Source organism: Ascaphus truei, chromosome 5, assembly GCF_040206685.1.
Source record: "Ascaphus truei isolate aAscTru1 chromosome 5, aAscTru1.hap1, whole genome shotgun sequence".
Lineage (NCBI taxonomy): Eukaryota > Metazoa > Chordata > Amphibia > Anura > Ascaphidae > Ascaphus > Ascaphus truei.
In genome coordinates, this window is record NC_134487.1 from 102,250,880 (window position 1) to 102,277,360 (window position 26,481).

The 26,481-nt window shown below is 44.3% G+C and overlaps 1 protein-coding gene across 4 annotated transcripts in view; it reads left to right on the forward strand.

The window, feature by feature from the left end:
• The window catches only part of MSRB3 (methionine sulfoxide reductase B3), a 182,181-nt gene that overhangs the window by 65,743 nt on the left and 89,957 nt on the right, over positions 1-26,481 (forward strand). Inside the window, exons 1-2 of one of the 4 annotated variants that reach the window (XM_075600358.1) lie at positions 8,022-8,160; positions 11,859-11,986. The exons of 1 other annotated variant lie outside the window; for it this stretch is intronic. In XM_075600358.1, coding sequence (XP_075456473.1) covers positions 11,911-11,986 — 76 coding nt within the window. In that variant the 5' untranslated portion in view covers positions 8,022-8,160; positions 11,859-11,910. Of the gene's footprint in view, positions 1-8,016; positions 8,161-11,858; positions 11,987-26,481 lie in introns of those variants that run through there. 2 more of the 4 variants (XM_075600356.1, XM_075600357.1) reach the window with 2 other exon arrangements.

Consider the following 26,481-nt stretch of genomic DNA (forward strand, 5'->3'; position numbering starts at 1 on the left):
CAGCAGTTGCAGAGCGTTTAAAAAACGCCCTTTTCCCACTCAATGGGGTTGCTAGTTCAGCCCCTTTTAGATTAAGTTGCAATTCCACACCCACTTCCAGAGAATGTCCCATCTTTTCAGCTTCATCAGCTAAGGATTCTTCTGGTTTTAATTCAGCATGTGTACCTTCTTTTGTTGCCTGCTGGGTGGCTGAAGGTTTTGCTAGTGCTTGTTTAGGTGGTTCAAATTTTGCAACCTCGTCTTTCAGATGAGCGGTATTCCCAGCTCTTACTGTACCCTTGTCTTCATGGGTTTTTGAGGCTGTGGGATACTGACGCTTAGTCAGGGTCAATACTTGTCCTTGTAGGACCGTAATCTTATCCGCGAGAGATCCCTGGTTTTTGAGTGCGTCTTGCAAGTCTCTTCTCAGGGAATTTATCTGCAAGCTTTGCTTTCTCTGAGCCTGCCTCCACATTTTTATTGCATTGTGGAGCACTATGAACTTCTTTGCTTGAGCCACAGTTACTTGTTTCAGTTTCTGGACCTTCTTGTGCTCCCTTTTGTGCCGCGTCACCTGGGTTCTAAGCTTGGCTTTTAGCGTTGCTTTGGTGATGCTCAGGGTAGCCTTCAGTTTCTCATGCTGCTTTGCGGGGACATACTGGGTCATCAGACGTTCCTGCAGCACTTGAATTTCTTTAGCAGCCTGCAGCTTTTCTTCCTGCAGCGTTTGCTGCTTCTCCTCAACATACTGGAGGTGTGTACGCAGACCTTGCAGTTGGTTCTGCAGTCGGTGCTCTGCTTCAAACTTTTCCTTGACTTCTTCTGTCAACTGAAAATTTTCTTCTTTCAGTTTTAAGTTTTCTCTTTTTAATCTTGAATTTTCTCTTTTTTCAGTCTCTGTATTCCTCAGGGCTTCTTTGCAGTCCTCCTTCCATTTACGCACATCTGCTTTGAGAATGACACTCTCCTGGCGTGAGGCTTCCTTTTCTAGGTTGAGGGTCTGAAGCTCCTTCTGAGAGACTTTGAGATCTGTATCAAGATTACCAATAGTTTCTTTAGCAATGTGCAGCTCCTCAGTGAGACTGTGTAGTTCCTTTCTGGAAACTTCCAGGTCTGTGCAGCAGCTGTTGGTCTCATGATGGGAGGCATCAAGCTCTATACGAAGAGTGTGAACCTCCTGCTGGAAGACTGTCATCTGCTTCAGTGCCACCATTTTATCCGATTGGCTCTGCTTTTCATCCATGGCGGAAATAGTAGCCTTTGCAGTAACTAGCTCAGTCTTGAGATCCTCCAATTCGGTCTTCGCCGCAGAGTAAATTGCGAGCACAGTCTTCTGTAGCTCAGCATTATTTTTTCTCTCCTTTTCCAATTCTTCACAGAGCAGATCACAGTCATGCCTGGCAATTTTCAGGGCGTCTTCAGGGCTGGTCAAGGGATCGTCACTCACTGGTTCCGGCTCCGCTTCCCTGGGATGACTGGTTGAGGGTTCCTCACTGTTGGCACCGGACAGACACTTCTTTGGGGTACACGACTTCTGCCTTGGGCCCTCTGGATATTCGGTTAACCGCGGGACGAATTCTCCATTTTCTCTAGGCCGCAGGGCAACTCGGTCCCCCTTTTTCTCCACAGGATCTGCGGACGTGTCTGTTCCTTCCACGGTAAGTGAAGAACTACTTTTCTTTTTCTTTTTCCGCCTTTTTGATTTGGATGACACCTTCCCTTCAGGAATATTGGGGTCTCCATCTTCATTTGAAATTTTAGCGTCTTCATTATATACGCCAGGCTTTTCTTGCAGCTGCTTTAGCTGACAGAAATATTTGGTGATCCACTGCTCCCGCTCTGTCTCCTGCTGATCATATTCGTCATCAAAGGGAGCGGTCTTTTCTGTTTGTGCCGAGTTCAGGCACCCCCACTATTCTTGGGGTGTTTTGTGGGTGTGACTCGGTTCGGATTCCCCGTAAGAGATGTCTTCCTCTTTATTGGGCTGGAAGGGCCACTTTTCCGTAGGGTAGGGTTCATTACAGGAACGCTGCATCTTGTCCTCCATTTTTAGGCTATCAGGTGTAATTTTCTTCCTGACCTCAGGAGGCGCTATTGCAGCTGTTGCCACTGTATTTGCTAGAACCCCCAATTGTGGTAGTCCTACAGATGGGCATATTTTGCTTGTAGAGGTCGTAGCTCTCATAGGCATCTCTGTAGACTTTTCTTTCTTGGATAATTTTTTTTTTCAATATCAGCAGTACTGTGCATGCATTTTCTTTTATCAGGTATACAAGATGTGCAGTTGCTAGGTAAAAAAAAGTCTATTTGCTATACACCATTTACTTGCTAGGTGTAATCCCTCCGCTTCAGCAACAGAATTTGGTTTTCTGCCTGAGTTCAGTCATTTTCAGTCTCATCTTTGGGTATTATGGCATTCACACTTCACACTTTGGGTGTCTGTTTTGCTCCCAAGATAATAGGCATACTTTTTTACTTGCAGAAAAAAAAACATTCTTTGCAGTGGACTCAACACTCAGCAATTGGCTTTGAAAAACCTTTTCCTTTATAGGGCAATTTTACACTCAGCATTTGTTTGCTAAAAATTCCCCTGCTTCAGCACAGTCTTGTATCAATTTTCACACTTTTCTGCATATACTCCATTCACAGCTGGTAGCCCTATGTGGTGTGGCAACCTTTATTTGCAAAATCAGTACCACTCGTGGGTCACCATCTGTATTCACTGCTTCAGCAAAACTTTTGAAAACAACAAACACCTATCCCTTTTAAGGGTTGACTCACTTCTGGTACCTTGACTATGGCTGGAAGGCAAAACCCCTATTTCAATTACCATATTACGCTTTGTGATAGGCAAATAAAGTTTTAGCTGCTTCAGCAGTCTCTCTCCTCTTGTGATTGGGGCAAAGAGTCCATCTGTGGTTTTGTAAGTTTCAATGTGGTATAAGTTTGAGTGGTGTGTCCCTTTAACTCTGATCTCTGCTGCACGAGGTATTTTTTTTTTCTCAGACTGTTTGTAGGCAAAAAGCATAAAAAAAAATTTCACACAAAAATCTCCGGTCCTTTTTAACTACAAGGACACCTCTTATTCCACTTCTGACACCATATGTAGACGGACGTTCACAGAGGTACACAATTAGGAGGCTTTATAATGTGAAATTATAATAGGCTTTATTGTGCCTGTTCCTTTTCATCAGGAAATTATCCAAACACAGGGGGGGAAACAAAGCTTCCATTCACTTGGGAGTATTTCTAGTGAAATCCTATGCAATTAGTTCACATCTCCATTAGTTAAGCATGTCTCGCAGCCCCAAATCATATAGCATGAAAATAAGCAGATATAAGCAGTCTCTTAAGAATAAAAGTCTTATCTGTTTCTTGGAGGGAAAATCTTCTCACTTCCTGGTTCAGCTTCAGGTGTAGTAGTTTTCCCTGTGTCTTGAAATCAGCTCTGCTGTGCAGAGCTCAAGACCGGTCAGCTCCAAAGGTCAGCTCTCAGTCAGAGCTAAGGAGTCACTTCCTGTCTCAACAGAAAGGCTTTTGTAAGCAATCTAAATCAGGCAGGTGGTGTTTCATTAATTGACTACCAGCAGTTTAACCACCACACTGCTAGATTAAAGGCACATTACGTGAACAGGGATTACTCCCCTGTTACAGCTCCTGAAGCAGGGTGACCCCCAGAAAGGGGGGCACCTTGGATGAAAAGAAAAAAATGCACACAATGCTCACCAGGGATTAATAATAGTAAAATATTTATTAATAAATAGTAACCGAGGGGATCCAACCCCACCTCAGTACATATGCGTTTCAGAACTAAGTTCGGTTACAGAGAATCGAAACTCTATGGTTAATTACTACTACCTAGTAAAACTGAGTGCACCAAACGCATAACACACAATGAACAATAAAAATAATAAAAAGACAGTGTTCAGTGATAACTAAATCTTGAATAGACTATATTATAGTTAAACAGCTGTCTAAGACTGACAGGGGGAGACGGAGACTTACACTAAAGCCCAGGACGGGTGCCGGGGCGAACGTATAAGGATCCGGATCACGCCACCGCAGAGATCTAAACACCGCCGGAGCTTCCTGCAAACGCCGTCTCAGCCTGTCAGAACACGTGCAGAGTGACCTGTCGTGACCTCTGCGTTTCGCACTACGTGATTCGTCAGGAGGTGAAACGCGTAGAGGTCACGACAGGTCACTCTGCGTGTGTTCTGCACTCTAGCACGTTTAACTCTATAGTTGCAACAAAGCACAGGATTGAGAATGCCACTAAATGCACATCTTGCCACATGTATATGCACTTGGACCAGCTGTTCCAGTGACTGTACCACTGTGGGAAGTGTAATCAAGTGGTCTCTTTGGAGTCTCAGATTGCTGATCTGAACAGAGTTTAGTGCTCACTGAGCAGGCCACTAGCTGGAACTAGTGGTGCAGAGGGTAGAGCTGTGAGTGAGGAATAGGAACAGGTAGGTAGCTGGGTAAGGGTTAGAAGGGAAAGCAGAGGGAAGCCAGTTCTGAGCCGACCCATCCCAATAGATTTGTCAGATTGAATGAAGATATTTGGGGTGTCAGGGAAGGAATTGCAAGGTTGGGGGAAACTGATTCCTCTAGTAGCCAGGGGAATAGTTCCTCCAGCACAGAGGCACCTGGCATACTCGGAGACCAAGAAAGATTGTGGTGGTAGGGACTTCATTATTAGGAAGGTAGATAGGGCAATCTTTTGCCTTGATCGCATTAACCGATCAGTATTCTCCCAAGGGCTCGAATTCGGCACTTTGCGGATCGGGTAGACGGATTGTTGAGAGGGGCTGGGACTGACCCAGCAGTCTTGGTATACATTGGCACCAATTACAAAGTTAGAGAAAGATGGAGGGTCCTAAAAAATAATTTCAGGGTTTAGGCCACAAGTTTAAAGCAAAGACCTCCAAGGTAGTATTTTCTGAAATACTATCAGTGCCATGTGCTACCCCAGGGATTCAGTCAGTCGTTCTGATGATTCCCATTGGCTATACCCCTCTTGTGCTTATATATTCCAGGGGGACGATAGTTGGGATACTTAACCCCTTATGTACTTGTGCAATGAATTGCAGGCTGTTTCTGGAACTCAAGGGTCAATTAAAATGGGCAAATCTGGTAAATTCTTCACAAATTATTTCATTTTTGCTAAATGCACAGGTTTGGATGGACCTAAACCAAATACTGTACCTCTTCTAGGGCAGGCATATTGAACTAGTTTTGCCCCTGGTTTTGCAGTTTATAGAGCTGGGCTCTATAGCTCATAGCTTTTGGGCTCGTTTGACAATTGTGTCGTATCCAATATTGACAGTTCTGATGCTAATACTTTTTATTAAACTGTACTTTGAGCAAAAAGCTTAATCTCAAAGCAGCAATCCCCTTGTTTACAGTTTGTTTTTTACTTCGTATACCTGGACCTTGGAGCAAATCATCCTCCCTCAACCTCTGGGGAACCCATTGGTTTCCAAACACGGAAGGGTTTTATCCACCGCGCAAGAAGACTTGAGTTTTCTATTGGTGACCCCAGCAACCATGTTTGTAAAAGTAAAAATCCCTTTTTACCGAAAACCGGGTGACACCAGCAGGTCAGGGGCAATGGATCTGCCCTAAAGGTCTCTCAGTTCAAGAAAGCTTAAAAACAATCCTTTTTGAGAAGTATTGCTGCCTTGATATTAACTTATTCATTCTTTTTATCTCTTTAAATATCCACACACCACCCATGGCCCAGGGTTTATAGCCTTTAAAAACATGTTTAATTTGCCTCCCTGTACCTATCTGACTATCTACCCAGTTTATATGCCCTGTAACAACTGCATCAGCAACAGGGTGGTTCACCTGAATTACTGACTAGGCAGGTATGACTCATAACACGAAGATTTGTTGGTAATACTTATGACTCCTCTTTTTATACATCAGGATACCAAATATAGGTTATAGGTAATATGTCCAATGATTATACTGGTACCTTTAACAAGTTACTTTAAATTTACTGTATGTCTTATATATATAATATATATAATTCCGATCAAATCCCGTATCACACACTCAATTCTCCTCCTCACTTTTAAAGCTTTACACTCTTCTGCCCCTCCTTAAATCTCTGCCCTAATTTCTCGCTATGTACCATCCAGACTTTTGCGTTCATCTCAAGGATGTCTTCTTTCTACCCCCGTTGTATCTAAAGCCCTCTCCCGCCTTAAACCTTTCTCACTTACTGCCCCGCACCTCCGGAATGCCCTTCCCCTCATTACCCGACTAGCACCCTCTCTATCCACCCGTAAGACCCACCTTAAGACACACTTGCTTAAAGAAGCATATGAATAGCACTGTGGATTATAATGGACACATGTAACCCCACCCCATAGGGCAGGTCTAGGTACTGACAGGCATCACACCATATACATGTGACCCAGTCAGTACCCTCCCCAGGTATGACACTCCAACTGTCGGTTTAGGCCTGCCCCTGGATAAGGCAACATAGTACCCATCCAGGCTGCAACGGCAGGCTAGGCCCTGCGCAGGAGATTAACCCCGACACTGCCTGTTCCTATCAGGATTTATAGTGTTGAGGCCAGTAGAAGGCTATAGCCAGGGGCACTTGGCTACAAATGTATATACGGATAAAGTGCAATACAAAAACTCATATGTAAAACATTTCATTGTAGTCACGGGTCTCTTAAGGATTCCAGTTGCAGGGTTTCCAATGTAAATTATGAAAGCCTCTTTGGATTATTAGATTTCCTAACAAGAATGTAACTTTCAGTCCTTTCTAAGCGTTCCAAGCAGCTCCACATCTCTGCTAGGTTCTCCCTGCTACTACTCCCGGTAACCGATGTCAATGGCAATGATGTCACATCTGTGCCTCAATGCGTTTCGCTACTCGCTTCATCAGGTACCCATCATTAGTAATCATGTTTATAAATAATAAACCATGTCTAATAATCCAAAAAGGCTTTCATACTTTACATCGGATACCTTGCAACTTGAATCCTTAAGAGACCTGCGACTGCAATGAAATGTTTTACACATGAGTTTTTGTATTGCACTTTATCCGTATAGATACATTTATTTTTTTACTTATACAGTACTTGCTTTTCTCGCACCCTTTCTTGATTTGCTTTTCACAGGAAGAGATCCCTTGTTTGGGAGTTCACCCGTATTGATCTTCAGGGTTATAGCAGCTGCAGAGGCGATGAGCAAATTTACCCATACTGAAGTTTTACTTACACCAGAGAAGCATTGTGTACTGGGAACTCCTTCACAAAACTCCTTTGAATACACCAAAAGTGCTTTGTGCCAAGGTTGCTCCTCTACTGTCCGTGAGTGAATTGACCAGTAATCTCTGTAAGCAGTTAAAGGTGTTGCTTGCTGCAATATTATACTTTGACATGTCAAAATATGTGTCTGTAACTACTAACATTTAGCCTTTTAGCATGTTTGGTATCATTTAAATCCACCAGAGATCAGGTGACAAATATCTGTATGTAAGTGCACAAGGTTTATATGAGGGGAACGCAAACATGTTTCATATATTTGATGCTGGAGCAAAATGGTTTGAAGCAGCCAAATAGCGAATTGCCTCATCTGAATAGATATCCACTTATTTCTTATTTCCCTTTCATGACTTGTGGGGTACTGAAAACGGATACATGTTTTCCTTCAATGTACAAATAAAGAAAACCAACAAGAAATTTTTTTATCTAATGACATTTCTATTTAATCAGTTACCTGCTCTTCCAAACAATTACCTCTTTAAATAATTTATTTGGGGAATCTTTTTTTTGAAAATGTTTTTTTTTTGCTGTTGAATGTTTTACTTCTGTTTCTCCACTAGATGGAGCTCTCATATTTAGTGAATGGCAAGCTTGGTATTAACAACAATTTTAAATCACCCAGCAATTGCACATTGGATGCCCTGTTGTTGGGGCACCTACCTTTTGTAATGGTAGAATACATGTTTGTTCTTTGCCTGACCTGCAGAGTGACATCACTGCCTTTCTTTCTGTTGTACTATAGCTGCCTGACTCTCGAGCTTTGACACAAACCAGATGGCTGCACTTGGTAGGCGCACATGCTGCCTGGTACTACAGTTGATGAAACAGAATAGGAAGACGTTTAATGATCAGTTGCGGGAGCACAATAAGACTGCAGCTTTGCTAGGTAATTACATTTTCACTGCACACTTAATTTCTTACAGCAAAGGTCACTAGGAAAGGGAATTACAGCGTGTGGTGTTTGCAGAGCGGAGATGTTAGATCTTTTTATTAGTGAGTAGTCTGTTCTGAAGAAATGCGCTTTTTTTTTTTTTTTTAAACAATTCTCCAGTGACAATTCGAAATGACACATTGACATTGTTCTGCGGGGCTGCACATTTCTGTACATCACCTCCTCCAGTAGTCTCCTCCAGTAACTGAATGCAGAGATGTACAGTTTACCCTGGGGCAGGCATGGTTGAAGCAGCAAAACGTGAAATCTTATGTTTTTTTTTTTTTTTAATCAGTTCTTTAGTATTAGGTAATAGTGACTGTTTTTTGTTTTATTTTATTTTTATTCCACTCAATGCCATTTTTAATGTGCTTTAAATTATCCTTTGATTTCTATAGCAGCTTTAGGCCCGGGCCATAGAGGGGTGAGGCGATCCGAGCCGCGCTGACGCTGAGGCTCGCCTGCTGAAATCTGCGCGATTTCATGCCCATACAGCGAGCCAGCGGGCGCGATCGGAGCCGGGGGGAGGTGGTTGGAGGCGGGGCAGTGACGTCGCTGGGCCAATCGCCCACGACGCACTGACGTCGACGTCACGGCGCCGACGTCACGGCGCCGTGACGTTGACACTGCTGTGCTGTGATTGGAGGTTTTCAGCCGACAGCGCGCTGAAAAACAGCTTGGCTGTCGGCTGAAAACTCCAACTCGTCAGCACGCCTGCGGACGCTCGCGTGAGCCCCCTCTCAAGGCATCCTCATTGAGGATGCAGGGGCTCAGCGCGGAGCGTCCGCACGCCTCAGCACGGCCTGTCCGTCTATGGACTCGGCCTTAGCCCACCTCCCAAGCAGTGCAAGATCTTTGCAACACGTTCTGGTTTGAGATAATTTGTTGCCAATGTTCCCAGCAGTTTGAGCTGTAAACTATAACAATAGATAATGGTACCTTAGTAATATATGAATACATTGTAGCTGCTGAGTTACACTGACTGAAGGATTGATTCAAACTGAAAGGCGGCCATTATGTTAGGCACACAATCAGGATTTTTACAGATTTATAACAGGAGCACCAAACAATTGCTAGCTTAGGTAAGAATCTAGAATTATATATTGTCACATCCTTTACATATAAAAATAAGAAAGAAAAAAAAAAGTGGGAAAGTTGTATTGCTGCTTAAAGACAAGTAACATTATTTACACATTTATTTCTGGGTTTATTCTTTGTCCCGTTGTGGCCAAACAAGTAGCACAACCGTTTCCGTCAAAATATTAACTTTTTCTACTGCTTTCACTTTCATCGACTTTCCCAATGCTTTGTAAGTTGTTGTTTTTTTTTATTTTTGATTTGTACGACCTTCCGATTGTACAATTATCCCATTATATCTGGTCAATCGCCTTTTTTAATTTCTTATACAGTGCCACATATGTGTGGACTGTTTTTAAAAAAAAAAAAAAGATAAATACAAATATATTGTATTTACATAGCACCTTTAAATGCCAAAGCAATTTACCTTTGTGCTTCATGCAGCCACACTGGTGTAAATATTGGCAACACATATCTAGCCCTCTGATATACAAAGATGCTCTTATTACCAAAATGTAGGTGGGTAAACCGTGATATATAAAAATGAAGGGGTTTAATCACTGATTTGAAGTGGATAAGACTAGAGATGAGCGAATCCGGCCAAATCTGTTTCCCGGATTTTCTTGTATTTTGCCCCCAAAATCCGTTTCGCAGTGTAAATCCCGCAAACGGATTTGGTCGGTTTTAATCCACGAGGATTCCTCAAAAACTACCATTTGATCCAATCCGTTAACGGATTTGTGGGATCCGATCCACGGATTCAGCAACTCGTTGGCCGGAGTCTTTAAAATTCTACAATTCTAAAATCTACAATTGAATTGTACAAATCCATCCACGGGGGGTGGAAACCGCACGGTATTGGGAATAATAATATAACATCCACAAAACATGAATCACCCTTTTGCAGAATAAAGGAACCGGACGATCAGCTGCGGATCCAAATTCGCCCATCTCTAGATAAGACTGGAAATAAACCCACAAACGTATGAGGTTATTAACTTGTCTCTTTACATTCCTAAATGAGTACGGGGGGGGGGGGAAGCTGGATAATTGCCAATATTATCTGTGTGTGTGTGCATATATATAGCAAATGAAAATATTACTGTGTGCTCATTTGCATGTCTTAGACAGGTGTGCAACACTGCCTTTCTCCATTATCGCCCAGCATACAGTGCTTCCGCTGCAGCAAGGGATTCTGGGAAATGACTTTTGCTTCAAATCCATTTTGACATGGACCCCTATAAACATATGCTTGCTGCATTGCACAGGTGTGTGTGTGTGTGTGTGTGTGTGTGTGTGTGTGTATATATAAATATATATACACAAAGAAAAAAAAGTATCCCACGTAAAGCACTCGGGTGTAAAAAAAGTATAACTATTTTATTAGAGAACACATCACACACACACACACACATATATATATATATATAAATAAAAAGTTTTTTTTTTTTAATGTTGACATTATCCAATACATCAGGGGTGCGCAACTCCAGTCCTCAAGAAATACCAACAGGTCAGGTTTTCAGGATATCCCTACTTTAGTCTTTGACATGTGCTGAAGCAGGGATATCCTGAAAATCCGACCTGTTGGTGGCCCTTGGTGGACTGGAATTGCCCACCCCTGGTCTAATAGGTATACCACTTAAAACAATAATCACTCTAGCAGATTGCTGAGGTGCACACATTGTAAATTGAGCTGCACAATTCTCTGCCATCTGGTTTATTTCTGTATTTTATAGCAGGCTGTGAAAATCTTTTTTTTTTTCTTTTCAAAGAAGCTGTCAGAGAGCTGAAGTGCCAAACAGGCCCTAACATTGGTAAAATAAAACAATCTCAACTGTTGACGATTTTCTTTCAATGTGGGGAAAAACATTAGCTGCACATGAAATTATCTGAGGGTGTACTCATCGTCCCACTGATCACATATGTCTGATACGATTTAACCCCAGTTTGTGAGCAAAGAAAAGTTTCGTAACTGGTGTTTCCTTTGTCCAAACAAAGTGTATAAAACCTAAATGACGTTTGCTTATGACGTGATTTTTATAAACTCAAGGGAGGCAAGTGTGAAATCTCCCCTAAGTGCACACAGAAGAACAAAGTGCTTGTAGAAGTATTTATTCACTAAATGGATTTAACTGGTGCATGCGTAAAAACAGGTTTACGTATGCTTTATAGCTCATGACATTTAGTGAATTGCCCTCCTAGCTCTTATGGATTAAAAGTGTTTTCTTGGATGCCAAATGGCAGCATTATTAACCGATGGTTAGATAGACTTGGGGAGATTCACCCGGGTCTGTTGGGGTTTAACGCACCTGACGTTAACTGTTGTTCAAGTTAATGTCCAGTAACGGCAGATCGGTGCATTATCCCGCAAAGGGCCTTCGTCAATCACCACAGCGGTATGAAAAGATTGGGTGATAAGAAAAAAAAAACAACTTGTTGTTTTCACGATTCATCTGTAAGTGTTTTGCTGTACAGCGCATGTGATAGAGAGAATCCTAACCATCATGTTTGCTGTAATGTATGTAACATTTGTGATGCTGACATTGTTAATCTTTCTTTTTCTCCCCACTCAGCTCTTGCCCCTGTTCTCTGCCCCTTCGTTTTGTTGGTGAGGATATCACAGTGATGTCTGCATTCAACCTGCTCCATTTGGTGACAAAGAGCCAGCCAGTGGCCCTGCGAGCCTGTGGGCTTCCCTCAGGTTGACTGGGTGCTGCTTGTTGTATCAATGCATACTGAGAGCCCTTAGCTAATGTGGTCTCTGCTGCAGGAAACAATACACTTTTACACAATGCCAAATGCATCAAGACCTTTCTCACCAGAAAAATTGACTTTAACTGTCACCGAAAATGTTAATTTCCCATTTTACTTCAAGCATTAGAAATAATTTACAGCAGATTTGAATAAAGAAACGACATTTTCACATGGAGAAATTATAAATTATATTGCATATGGAGTACTAAAAAAAAAAAAATCAGCTACTTTCTAACCATGTTTGTTATCTAAATAGCCGCTATTTCATTTCATAAGGTTTTGTGCATATATTTAATCGCCAAACTCCATATAGTTTTTCATTTTATTTTGATAAAGTGAATATGGTTTGGAAGTACTCTAAATAATTCAAAGCCAGTTAGTGACCATTGAGGACTCAAGTATAAAACACTTCTGTGTTGAGCATTTCTTAGTTGATCTATAAAAAGTGTCTCAACAGTGAAGCATAAGTTAAATCACTTCTATTTGTTCTGCAGCTGGAGGGATTTGGAATACCAACGCCTGGCTAAATCTTTTTCTTTCTTGTAATCTGGAGCCATGTGTCAGAGTAGAAGAGAAAGGCATAGCCCGTCCAAATTTTGGAGCTCTCATTCATAGAAATGCTTGGTGCAGTTGTTCCTTGCGAATCCTGTTGATGTGAGAGCGAGAATCTGACAGAGGCTATTGCAAAAAAAAACGGAGTTACTGTACCAGAGTTAGGTGGCCTTCCCATTGTACTGCACAAAACCACAGACTAGTGGCAATCCATTTCAGAATCATGTCCTTGTCCACAGATTTACAAGCAATGTGTTTGAAAACTCAATTGTGACCCAGAATGGCCATAACAATTCTGTACCTACAGTACAAACCATATGCATCCCAGAGTGAATCTGAATCACTTAGTACATGTTTATAGATACTCTGTATTAGGCCAAATAACCCATGGCATCTTCCTGTGCTGATTAGGGAAATCAAAGCACTTTGCCCTACATTTACTAAGCAGTGTTATGCTAAAAGATACAACTTACAGCTCATTCACTTGAAGAGCTGTAATGTATTTTGCCAATGCAACACTTGTGTGTGTATATACAGTATGTACATACAGTATGAGCCTTTATGTTCATCCAAGTGAGATGACATGACATTTGTTTCATGGTGGATACTCCAGTCCTCCACTAGATGGCACTAGATGCATATTTGTTCCCCATCTCTCCTTTGGAAATCACAAATAGACTATATCCTGATATATCACAGATTCTTTTTCACCATGTGAAACAATGAAAGTAACTAAACTGACCTTTAATGCATTCCAGATATCAGCGTATAGCAAGTCATTCTTGCAGCCATGTTGGTCCACGGGAAAATGTAGTTTATTGGAGGTTGTATTGTAAAGACCCCAGTTGTGATTCATTAAAATATCTCAACAAATACCAAAATAAAGCACACCTTTTTTAAGAATAATGTTAATTAGAAGTTACCCCCAACCTCTCAAATGTGCTACTAATCCACCATTTCCTCCTATATGTGCCAACATGTTTCCCTGTGCAGTGTTCATGCTGAAACGGTTTCAGGTATGTTTGCTGCAGCAGACCACCCAGGTTTTAAAGAACAATTCACATATTTGCTTTTGCTGTATTTTCTTATTTGTTAAGGGCTCTCATCTTTCCATAAGCGTGTTCTTTCTCTGTTTAACACTTTGAACGTTGCCTGCATCACTTGTGTTTTGCATGAAATAATCAATGCTTTCATAAAAGAAGACATTGCTTTAAAAAAGGCAATCCAAGTGGCACTTTAAAAATAAGTAAATATATATTTTTTTGTTTTAATATATGCAGCCTTTGATTACCTTTTATTGAAAACGAATTACCTAAGCTGCCGATCAATTTCATTCTTCTTTGATCGATCAGTAAAGATCTCGCTTCCCAGGGTTCACTAAATGGTGGTCTTTCAGTTTCAATCAATCCTTCAGTCAGTGTAACAGCAGCTACAATGTATTCTTATATTACTAAGGTAACATGATTTATTGTTACAATTTGCAGCTCAAACTGCTGGGAATATTGGCAACAAATTATCCCAAACAGGAACGTATTACAAAGACTGCTAGCACTGCTGGGGAGGTGTGCTAAAGCCTGCTATGGAAATCAAAGAATGCTCATTATATTAAAACTCAGTAAAAATTGCATTGTGTTGAATAAAAAAAAAAAAAAACAACAACAACAAAACAAAGTATTAAGTATTATCTAATACCACAGAACTATTTCATGAAGTTCAAGGTTGTTACTCCTTGGAACAATACTGTCATAACGCTACGCTGACTGTCACAACATTGTTACACAATCAGGAGTTTTATCAACGTCTTGCACAGCTATTTTTGAATGGTATTTGATCTTGTTATATGTCTCTATTGGTTCAGGTTTTAACATGAGGTACAGCTTGGATACATTGCCCAGTACACAATGAGGCTTATTAAAAAACAAAAAAAAAAACAATGTTTATAAGTCGTCCTAGCCGTAAAAAAAAGATTAAAACAGCAGTACCACTTACATATGTTTGTTCTTAAGTATTTTGAACTACTGCTATTCACTAATTTTTTTATTGATTTGAGAGAAAAAAATCAGTCAAGGGCCATGTCCTTCATAATAACAACTATTATTACATTGGAACAGCTGTCATGATATCTGAAAGATACAGGTGAAGGTGATCAAATAAGGTGCAGAAAAACACAAAGCGTATTCTTAAAGTGAGTGCATATTTAACTCTGTAAAATACAGAAATGTGAATAAAATATATATCATAACTAGTGCAAATACAAATATACAGTCATGTGAAAAAGAAAGTACACCCTCTTTGAAATACATGGTTTTACATATCAGGACATAATAACAATCATCTGTTCTTTAGCAGGTCTAAAAATTAGGTAAATACAACCTCAGATGAACAACAACACATGACGTATTACACCGTGTGAAGATGTATTTAACATAAATAAAACCAAAATGGAGAAGCCATGTGTGAAAAACTAAGTATACCTTATGATTTAATAGCTTGTAGAACCACCTTTAGCAGCAATAACATGAAGTAATTGTTTTCTGTATGACGTTATCAATCTCTCACATCGTTGTGGAGGAATTTTGGCCCACTCTTCTTTAAAATGTTACTTCAGTTCATTGAGGTTTGTGGGCATTTGTTTATGCGCAGCTCTCTTAAGGTCCCGCCACAGCATTTCAATCGGGTTGAGGTCTGGACTTTGACTGGGCCATTGCAACACCTTGATTCTTTTCTTTTTCAGCCATACTGTTGTAGATTTGCTGGTGTGCTTGGGATCATTGTCCTGCTGCATGACCCAATTTCAGCCAAGCTTTAGCTGTGGGACAGATGGCCTCACATTTGACTCTAGAATACTTTGGTATACAGAGGAGTTCATGTCGATTCAATGACTGCAAGGTTCCCAGGCCCCGTGGCTGCAAAAACAAGCCCAAATCATCACCCCTTCACCACCGTGCTTGACAGTTGGTATGAGGTGTTTGTGCTGATATGCTGTGTTTGGTTTTCGCCAAACATGGCACTGTGCATTATGGCCAAACATCTTCACTTTGGTCTCGTCTGTCCAAAGGACATTGTTCCAGAAGTCTTGTGGTTTGTTCAGATGCAACTTTGCAAACCTAAGCCGTGTTGCCATGTCCTTTTTAGAGAGAAGAGGCTTTCTCCTGGCAACCCTTCCAAACAAACCATACTTGTTCAGTCTTTTTCTAATTGTACTTTCATGAACTTTAACATTTAAGATCCTAACTGAGGCCTGTAGAGTCTGAGATGTAACTCTTGAGTTTTTTTGCAATTTCTCTGAGCATTGCACGGTCTGACCTTGGGGTGAATTTGAAGGGACGTCCAGTTCTGGGAAGATTGGCAACTGTCTTGAATGTTTTCCACTTTTGAATTATCTTTCTCACTGTAGAATTATGGACTTTAAATTGTTTGGAAATGGCCTTATAACCCTTCCCAGATGATGGGCAGCAACAATTGCTTTTCTAAGATCATTGCTGATGTCTTTCCTCCTTGGCATTGTGTTAACACACACCTGAATGCTCCAGACCAGCAAACTGCTAAAACTTTGGCTTTTATAGAGGTAGTCATACTTGCTGATGATCAATTAATCAAGGGCATTTGATTAGCAGCACCTGTCTGCTACTTAGCATCTTAATTCCTATGGAAGCAGTAAGGGTGTACTTAGTTTTTCACATATGGCTTCTCCATTGTGGCTTTATTTTTGTTAAATAAATCATGACACAGTGTAATATGTCATGTGTTGTTGTTCATCTGAGGTTGTATTTACCTAATTTTTAGACCTGCTAAGGAACAGATGATTGTTATTATGTCCTGCTATGTAAAACCATGGAATTCAAAGATGGTGTACTTTCTTTTTCACATGACTGTATATATAAAGTTCAAATTCCCTGCTCAGACCCTCTGGTGGGGCTTGTCTTCAATGGTCCCAAATGTGCGGCACTCCTGATGAAGCCGTGATTCGATTGGGCGAGACACGTAGTGGGAGGATCCCTCTATCCTTGAGCACGAAACCAGACAGAGCAAGTAGGAGATGCACTACCAACTACCAGCTCACCAAAGTAGCCGAGAAAGTGACGTCATCCCCAGGGGACACGAGAATGTGAGGCCAGTAGATAACATCAGCTGGTTGATACCTGACCCCAGGATTTCAATCTAGGACCGGACGGACATCCAATGGAGGTGGGGTGGTGAGCTGTATGATGTGCAGTTTCTCCAATACACTTGTTAGTGTGATGTGCCATTTTATTGTTGCATTTTTGTAAGTGTGTTTTTTATATTTTACATATAAACATTTTGTGAGGGAGCGAAATACATGGGAGTGAGGGAGACAAACACAAGGGGGAGAGTGTGAGGGAGAGAAATACATGGGGAGGGAGTGTAAAGGGGGAAGAGAAATACATGGGGATCTGAGGGAGAGAGAAATACATGAGGGGGAGTCGAAGGGAGAGAATTGCATTGGGGGGGGGGGGGTGAGGGAGGGGGAGAAATACATGGGAATGTGGGGGAGGGAAATAAATATATGATGGGGAGGGAGATAAATAGGTTATTAGGAGATAAATGTGTTTCCACCAATTCCTTATGAATTATTTATAGAAAATTATATATTTAAAACCAGAGACAGAACATGAAACACAGACAGAGCTCAGTGCTACATCCATTAACACAGATACACGGTACAGTGCCTATATATATATATATATATATATATATATATATATATATATATATATATATATATATATATATATATATATATATATATATATATATATATACAGTGCTTGACAAATCACCCAAAAATCTACTCGCCAAACCAAAAAATCTACTCGCCACCTAGCCCCGCCCCCAGTCCCGCCCATAGCCACGCCCCAACCCCGTTTAAAAAAAAAAAAAGAAATGTAATAAATTTCTAGTAAGAACAACATTCGTTTTTGACATAAGTTTATATTTATTGTAGTAAATTTATACTTTACTACAATTAGTCCTTGTTACGTGTGTGTGTGTGACTAGTTTCCTGCACCCATTAACCAGTGTCTGGATGCCCCCTCTTCACAATATCTAAAGCAGCAATCCTGCCTGGGATCTTACCTGATCCGCAGTCCCTAAATGTCCAGGTACCCGCATTCCCGCAATGTTATACATTGGAGGGGATGTGTTCCCTACCTGTTTTCTGGGTTAGGGGGGATTCCGATGTCTTCCGTGTGACACTTGAATCAGATCTGGAAGAAAGCAGTATAAGGTAAATAATATATCCAGATCCAGAGTCTGGGAGAGAGGGAGAGAGGGAGAGAGGGAGAGAGGGAGAGAGGGAGAGAGGGAGAGAGGGAGAGAGGGAGAGAGAGAGGGAGGGAGAGAGAGAGAGGGACAGAGGGAGAGGGACAGAGAGAGAGGGACAGAGGGACAGAGAGAGAGGGACAGAGAGAGAGGGACAGAGGGACAGAGAGAGAGGGACAGAGGGACAGAGAGAGAGGGACAGAGAGAGAGGGACAGAGGGACACAGAGACACAGAGACACAGAGACACAGAGACACAGAGACACAGAGACACAGAGACACAGAGGAACAGAGACAGAGGGACAGGGAGGGAGAGGGACAGGGAGGGAGAGGGACAGGGAGGGAGAGGGACAGGGAGGGAGAGGGACAGGGACAGGGAGGGAGAGGGACAGGGAGGGAGAGGGACAGGGAGGGAGAGGGACAGGGAGGGAGAGAGAGGGACAGGGAGGGAGAGAGGGAGAGAGACAGAGGGAGATAGACACAGGCAGAGAGGGAGAGAGACACAGACAGAGAGGGAGAGAGACACAGACAGAGAGGGAGAGAGACACAGACAGGGAGAGAGACACTGGCAGAGAGGGAGAAAGACACAGGCAGAGAGGGAGAGAGACACAGGCAGAGAGGGGGAGAGGGGGAGAGGGGGAGAGACGGAGAGGGGGAGAGACGGAGAGGGGGAGAGACGGAGAGGGGGAGAGACGGAGAGGGGGAGAGGGGGAGAGGGGGAGAGACGGAGAGGGGGAGAGACGGAGAGACAGAGAGGGGGAGGGAGAAGGAGAGAGACAGAGAGGGGGTGATTGATTGACGTGGAGGTGACTGACTGCGGGGTGGTATTACTGACTGTGTGACTGGGTGGTATTACGGACTGTGTGACTGGGTGGTATTACGGACTGTGTGACTGGGTGGTATTACTGACTGTGTGACTGGGTGGTATTACTGACTGTGTGACTGGGTGGTATTACTGACTGTGTGACTGGGTGGTATTACTGACTGTGTGACTGGGTGGTATTACTGACTGTGTGACTGGGTGGTATTACTGACTGTGTGACTGGGTGGTATTACTGACTGTGTGACTGGGTGGTATTACTGACTGTGTGACTGCTTGGGATTACTGATTGGGTGGGATTACTGACTGTGTGACTTGGTGGGATTACTGACTGGGTGACTGGGTGGTATTACTGACTGTGTGGGATTACTGACTGGGTGACTGGGTGGTATTACTGACTGGGTGGTATTACTGACTGGGTGACTGGGTGGTATTACTGACTGGGTGGTATTACTGACTGGGTGACTGGGTGGGATTACTGACTGGGTGACTGGGTGGGATTACTGACTGGGTGACTGGGTGGGATTACTGACTGGGTGACATTACTGACTGGGTGGGATTACTGACTGGGTGACATTACTGACTGGGTGGGATTACTGACTGGGTGACTGGGTGGGATTACTGACTGGGTGACTGGGTGGGGGTGGGATTACTGACTGGGTGACTGGGTGGGGGTGGGATTACTGACTGGGTGACTGGGTGGGATTACTGACTGAGTGACTGGGTGGGATTACTGACTGGGTGACTGGGTGGGATTACTGACTGGGTGACTGGGTGGGATTACTGACTGGGTGTTGGGTGGGATTACTGACTGGGTGACTGGGTGGGGTAGGATTACTGACTGGGTGACTGGGTGGGATTACTGACTGGGTGACTGGGTGGGATTACTGACTGGGTGTTGGGTAGGATTACTGACTGGGTGACTGGGTGGGATTACTGACTGGGTGACTGGGTGGGATTACTGACTGGGTGACTGGGTGGGATTACTGACTGGGTGACTGGGTGGGATTACTGACTGGGTGGGATTACTGACTGGGTGACTGGGTGGGGGGGTGAGGGGTGGGATTACTGACTGGGTGGGGGGTGGGATGGGTGACTGGGTGGGGAGTGGGATGGGTGACTGTGGGGGGAGTTACTGACTGGGTGGGATTGGTGACTGGGTGGGATTACTGACTGGGTGACTGGGTGGGATTAATGACTGGGTGACTGGTGGGATGGGTGACTGGTTGACTGGTGGGATGGGTGACTGTGTGACTGGTGGGATGGGTGACTGGTGGGATGGGTGACTGGGTGACTGGGTGGAGGGGTGACAAACTGGGGGGGTACCTCTGGTGTCCTGCATATACACGTTCTCACACACACACACAGGGGGGGGACACACACAGGAGGGGGGGAACACACACAGGAGGGAGGGGAGAAACACCCCCGCAACTACAGTATCTCCCGACCCGCGTGGGCAACAGGAGCGGGGAGGAGAAACACACGCACTACTACCTCCCGACCCGCGCGGGCAGCGGGGGAAGGAAAATCACCAGCGCCATTACCTTCCAGCCCGCGCGGGCAGCGGGAGCAGTGGGGGAAGGAAAATCACCAGCGCCATTACCTTCCAGACCGTGCGGGCAGCGGGAGAGGGGGGGGAAGGAAAATCACCAGCGCCATTACCTTCCAGACCGCGTGGGCAGCGGGAGCAGTGGGGGAAGGAAAATCACCAGCGCCATTACCTTCCAGACCGCGCGGGCAGCGGGAGAGGGGGGGGAAGGAAAATCACCAGCGCCGTTACCTTCCAGCCCGCGCGGGCAGTGGGAGAGGGGGGGGAAGGAAAATCACCAGCGCCGTTACCTTCCAGCCCGCGCGGGCAGTGGGAGAGGGGGGGGAAGGAAAATCACCAGCGCCGTTACCTTCCAGCCCGCGCGGGCAGCGGGAGAGGGGGGGGGAAGGAAAAACACCCGCGCCATTACCTTCCAGCCCGCGCGGGCAGCGGGAGCAGTGGGGGAAGGAGAAACAGTGTATTTAAATTGCATTTCATTCCACCCACCTCCACATCTGTCCAAAATCCTCCATGACCGGATCAGTGCAGGAGCTGACACAATTATACAGGAGGATATTCAGTATAAAGGAGGAGGAGCAGACGCACGCACACACCTCTCCCCCGTGCAGAGAAGGAAGGGCAGTTTTAAGTCCTGGCAGCTCCATCCCGCGTCACAGCCAATCAGCTAGAGGAATTTTTTTATTTATTTTTTCCGAGCAGGGGATTTTTTTTTTTTCCGAGCAGGGGATTTTTTTTTTTTTTTGCAGTGCAGGGGAAATGTTACTGGCCACGAGCCAATTTCCGATCGCAGCTGGCGAGTTGGCGACCGGGTTTGTCGAGCACTGTATATATATATTGTGACAAACGGCTTACTCCGGGGCTCCGCCGTCTGTCCGGGACTGTTAGAACACGGTCTTTTAGGGTAGGTTAAATGATGAGACGTCACGTACTGTTCCTTTAAACAGGCTATGCCTGGTTTATTCAGTCCCAGGCACTGAGACTGCCACAGTTTAAACAGAAAACAAAGCCAAACAAAAAGCTGCTCGTCTGAGCGATAACTTAAACTTAGATGTCCCTGACTCAGAGTTGGAAGTGGCTTGTCCACTTCCACCAACAAAATAAGTACCTTTGCAGTCTTTAGACAAACTAACAGAATGAATGAAGCGATTTGGGAAAGAGGCTTTCTCACCCCTCTGCAGTTCAGCAGCCTTCCAGGCTCTTGGGCGGGGGCCCAGAGGAAACAGGAAACAGGTCTTATATACCTGAACTCTAATCAGCATGACAGGTGACAGAAAACAGGCAGCAGACAAACTGTGGAATGGAGTGCCTGTACCACGAGGCTGCCCTGTTCAGCTTAGACAGGACAGAAACTGTTCAGTATCCTGGGAGCCCTGTATATGGAGTTTATTACCAACCCCTGGTTTCTGTCACATATCCTCCCCCCCAGCTCAGACCTCGAGGGGTGAGCGACCATGGATATTAGGGAGTGCATCCTTGACAACCCGTCGGCATTGCCATGTTTGTGCCCCGACCTGTGTTCCACAGAAAATTTAAAGGGCTGTAGGCTTAGGAACCACCTGGTCACCCTAGCGTTCTTCTCCCTATTTTGACACATCCAGGTAAGGGGTGCATGATCTGTGACCAATCGGAACTTTCTCCCCAACAGATAATACTTGAGTGTCTCTACAGCCCACTTTATTGCGAGACACTCTTTCTCGACTATGGAGTAATTTTTCTCCTGGGGATTTAGTTTCCTACTTAAATAAAGGATGGGGTGCTCCTCCCCTTGAGACTCCTGGGAGAGTACCGCCCCCAGCCCTACCTCAGATGCGTCGGTTTGGACTACGAACTCTTTGGAGAAGTCAGGTGTGACCAACACTGGTTGGGCACAGAGAGCTTCTTTCAGGCTTCTAAAGGCCTGTTCGGCTTCGGGGGACCACTTTACCATTAGCGGTCCTCTTGCTTTTGTGAGGTCGGTTAGTGGGGTTGCCTTAGTTGCAAAATTGGGAATAAACCTCCTATAGTAGCCAATTAACCCCAAAAAGGTCCTTACTTGTTTTTTTGTGACTGGCCTTGGCCAATTTTGTATCGCCTCTACTTTGAGTGTTTGTGGTTTGAGTAACCCTCTACCAATAGAATACCCCAGATACTTGGCCTCCTCCAGACCAATAGTGCATTTAGCGGGGTTAGCAGTTAGTCCAGCAGACCGAACTGCGTCGAGCACAGCTTGGACCTTTGGAAGGTGGGACTGCCAATCTTCACTATGGATTACCACATCATCCAGGTAGGCGGCAGCGTACCGAACATGTGGTTTTAAAATTTTATCCATCATTCTTTGGAATGTGGCGGGAGCTCCATGTAAGCCAAAAGGCAGCACCTTATATTGAAAGAGGCCGTCTGGGGTTGAGAAGGCTGTTTTTTCTTTTGCCCTTTCTGTGAGGGGAACCTGCCAGTACCCTTTTGTTAGGTCTAGGGTTGTGAGATATCGGGCTTTGCCCAGTCTCTCTACAAGTTCATCCACCCTGGGCATGAGGAACAATAGTTTGTAATTTCTGCCAGAACCCCAGGCCAATAAAAGCTTCGGAGAACCTTTTCTTTTGTCTTTTCCACCCCTAGGTGTCCCCCCAATGGATGACTATGTGCGAGGTGTAATACTACGTTACGGAATGTCCGTGGTACCAACAATTGTTTAGTTGTAACTGATTTTCTTTTATCAACCCGATATACTAGGTCGTTCTCTACCTCGAAGTAGGGGTAAGCAAGTGACCTATCTGGTTGGCCATGAGTACTATTCTGGTCCCGTATATTTCCCCTTGCTACCGCTAATGTGGGGTCCTCCCACTGGGCCTTCTTAAAACTCCCAGGACTGACCTCTAGGTCAGCGAGGGTCTTATCCTGTACTGGGGTGGTAAGTGCCTGATCAACATCTTGATTTGGGGTATTCCCTACCAAAGTAGTGATGGGGAAGGGAATTTCACAGCACTCCTCCTTTTCCCCTTTCTTATTTGGGCCCTCGTCAACCTCCATTTCTGAAAAAGGGAAAGGATTTGTTTCTTCTAACACTTCGTTATGGTCTGCTATTGAACTCTGGGCGCTATTCTGAGCTGGGGACCACATTTTTAGAAAATGGGGAAAGTCGGTCCCTATTAACACATCATGTGCCAGTTTGGGTACAACACCCACCTTGAAATCTAAAGAACCAAATTCTGTTTCAAAAAAAACATCAACAGTGGAATATTCATGATTATCCCCATGTATACAACAAATTGCCACTCTTTGTGAACTGTTTACCTGTTTCTTCTTAATGGGCAATAGGTATTCGGACACTAGTGTGACCATACTCCCAGAGTCAAGAAGTGCCCGAACCCTCTTACCATTAACCTTTACAAATGCCCACAGATGGTTATTCAAGGGGTCCTCTGGGCTAGGGCCCATACATTGGGACAACAGCGAATAAGGTTCCACGCTGTTGCATTGCATGGGCTCCTCATTTAGTGGGCAGATTTTTGCTGTGTGGCCCCTCTCATGACAATTTACACATTTAGGTACATAGTCTGTGTCCCACTTAGAGCCTTTTCCCGGCTCCCCATGTTGGCTATTGCCCTTAGTGTGCGAACCACTGTTGCTGGTGCTGCGTGAAGGTGGTCGCCGCTCTTCAGCTCCCCTTAACCCCGGTACCCTTTTACCGTCTCTGGAAGAGTCCTGGAACCTCGGGTAGTGGGGTTGCTCCACGACTGTGAGTTGCGGGTGCTCTCCTGCTGCATTGTACCTTTCTACGAGGGCCACAAGCTCATCCGCATTGTGGGGGTCACTCCGACTGACCCAATGGCGTAAGGCAGAGGGAAGTTTCCTCAAGAACTGGTCCATGACCAACCGTTCCACGATGTGGCTTGCTGAGTTGATCTCGGGTTGTAGCCACTTCCGGGCGAGGTGGATGAGGTCATACATCTGGCTTCGGGTGGCTTTATCCATCGTGAAGGACCATGCGTGAAACCTTTGGGCGCGAACAGCCGTGGTTACGCCGAGGCGGGCGAGGATCTCGAACTTCAATTTGGCATAGACGTTAGCTTCGGCTGGCTCTAGATCAAAGTAAGCCTTCTGGGGTTCGCCGCTTAGGAAGGGTGCGATTAGACCAGCCCACTCAGCTTCTGGCCATCCCTCTCTCTGTGCCGTGCGTTCAAACGTGAGAAGATAGGCTTCCACATCATCCGAGGGTCCCATCTTCTGAAGGTAGTGGCTTGCCCTGGTCATTTTCGGAACTGGGGCTGCCGCTGCCAGTGGAAGGTTACTGATAGTCTCCCTCAGGATCTCGAGTTCCTGCTGTAAGCCCTGAGCGAACCGCTGTTGCTCCTCTTTCAGCAAGCGGTTTGTCTCTTGCTGGTTTGCATTCGCCTGTTGCAGGGCTTCATTCGCGTCTCTCTGGACAGCGACATTGCGTACCAGCGCACTCACCACGTCTTCCATCTTGTTTGGAGAGAGAGAAAAAAAACCTTTTTTTTTTTTTTTTTTTTTCTTTAAAGTTCTTTAACCCCCAGACCTTTTAGTGTTCTGCCCGCATTCTCCACCATATGTGACAAACGGCTTACTCCGGGGCTCCGCCGTCTGTCCGGGACTGTTAGAACACAGTCTTTTAGGGTAGGTTAAATGATGAGACGTCACGTACTGTTCCTTTAAACAGGCTATGCCTGGTTTATTCAGTCCCAGGCACTGAGACTGCCACAGTTTAAACAGAAAACAAAGCCAAACAAAAAGCTGCTCGTCTGAGCGATAACTTAAACTTAGATGTCCCTGACTCAGAGTTGGAAGTGGCTTGTCCACTTCCACCAACAAAATAAGTACCTTTGCAGTCTTTAGACAAACTAACAGAATGAATGAAGCGATTTGGGAAAGAGGCTTTCTCACCCCTCTGCAGTTCAGCAGCCTTCCAGGCTCTTGGGCGGGGGCCCAGAGGAAACAGGAAACAGGTCTTATATACCTGAACTCTAATCAGCATGACAGGTGACAGAAAACAGGCAGCAGACAAACTGTGGAATGGAGTGCCTGTACCACGAGGCTGCCCTGTTCAGCTTAGACAGGACAGAAACTGTTCAGTATCCTGGGAGCCCTGTATATGGAGTTTATTACCAACCCCTGGTTTCTGTCACAATATATATATATATATATATATATATATATGCAAATATAACTGTATGCTCATCTGCATGTCTTAGGCAGGTCTGCAACCCCACCTTTCCCCATTATCACCCAGCATACAGCACTTCCACTGCAGCAAGGGATTCTGGGAAATGACATGCAAATGAGCACACAGTGTCACTTTTTGCCTCAATAACCATTTTTAACATGGTTCCCTATAGGCTTAAGCTTGCTGCATGGTCACAGCCTTGAGCACAGCCAGGGTTAAGGTGCATACCCAGAAAAGGAGGGGTTTTGTCACTTTTTTTACTCACCATAACTTAACTCAGTATTATGGTTTAGCCTATCCCATAGCCTCTCTTGCATTCCCAGTAAAATCAACCCCACACTGATGAGACCCATCAAGGTCGAAACAGCTGTCTGTGGGTGGTTTTCTGGGTATGCACCTTAACCCTGGCTGTGCTCAAGGCTGTGACCATGCAGCAAGCTTAAGCCTATAGGGAACCATGTTAAAAATGGTTATTGAGGCAAAAAGTGACACTGTGTGCTCATTTGCATGTCATTTCCCAGAATCCCTTGCTGCAGTGGAAGTGCTGTATGCTGGGTGATAATGGGGAAAGGTGGGGTTGCAGACCTGCCTAAGACATGCAGATGAGCATACAGTTATATTTGCATATTTGCTTTCCTGTAGAGGGTTTTTGTCACTTTTTTTACTCACCATAACTTAACTCAGTATTATGGTTTATATATATATAGATAGATATCTTTTGACTAAAGTTGTCTTTTAGTTTAACACTTTGGCCAAAGTGTTGTAAGCCATTGAGCCCCTCCAAGGCAGACCACATCTCAAGGGTCCTAACACTAAAATAAATTCTTAATAACCTGTACATTACCAGGAAGAATTATTTATAATAAATCTGTCAAAATTAGTTGCATAGTTCTAAGTCTGATTGAAGCTCTTATTAACCTGTACATTACCAGGATAAGCACTCTGTATTAGATTTGTCGCAATCAAACTGTATGCAGGTTCCCATGAGTGTGGAGGGGAAATGGAGTGAGCTTTTAACCATTTAAAAGTGGGAGGGAGTGAGCTTCAGAACTGGGAAGGAGGAGCCACCCTCCAAATCA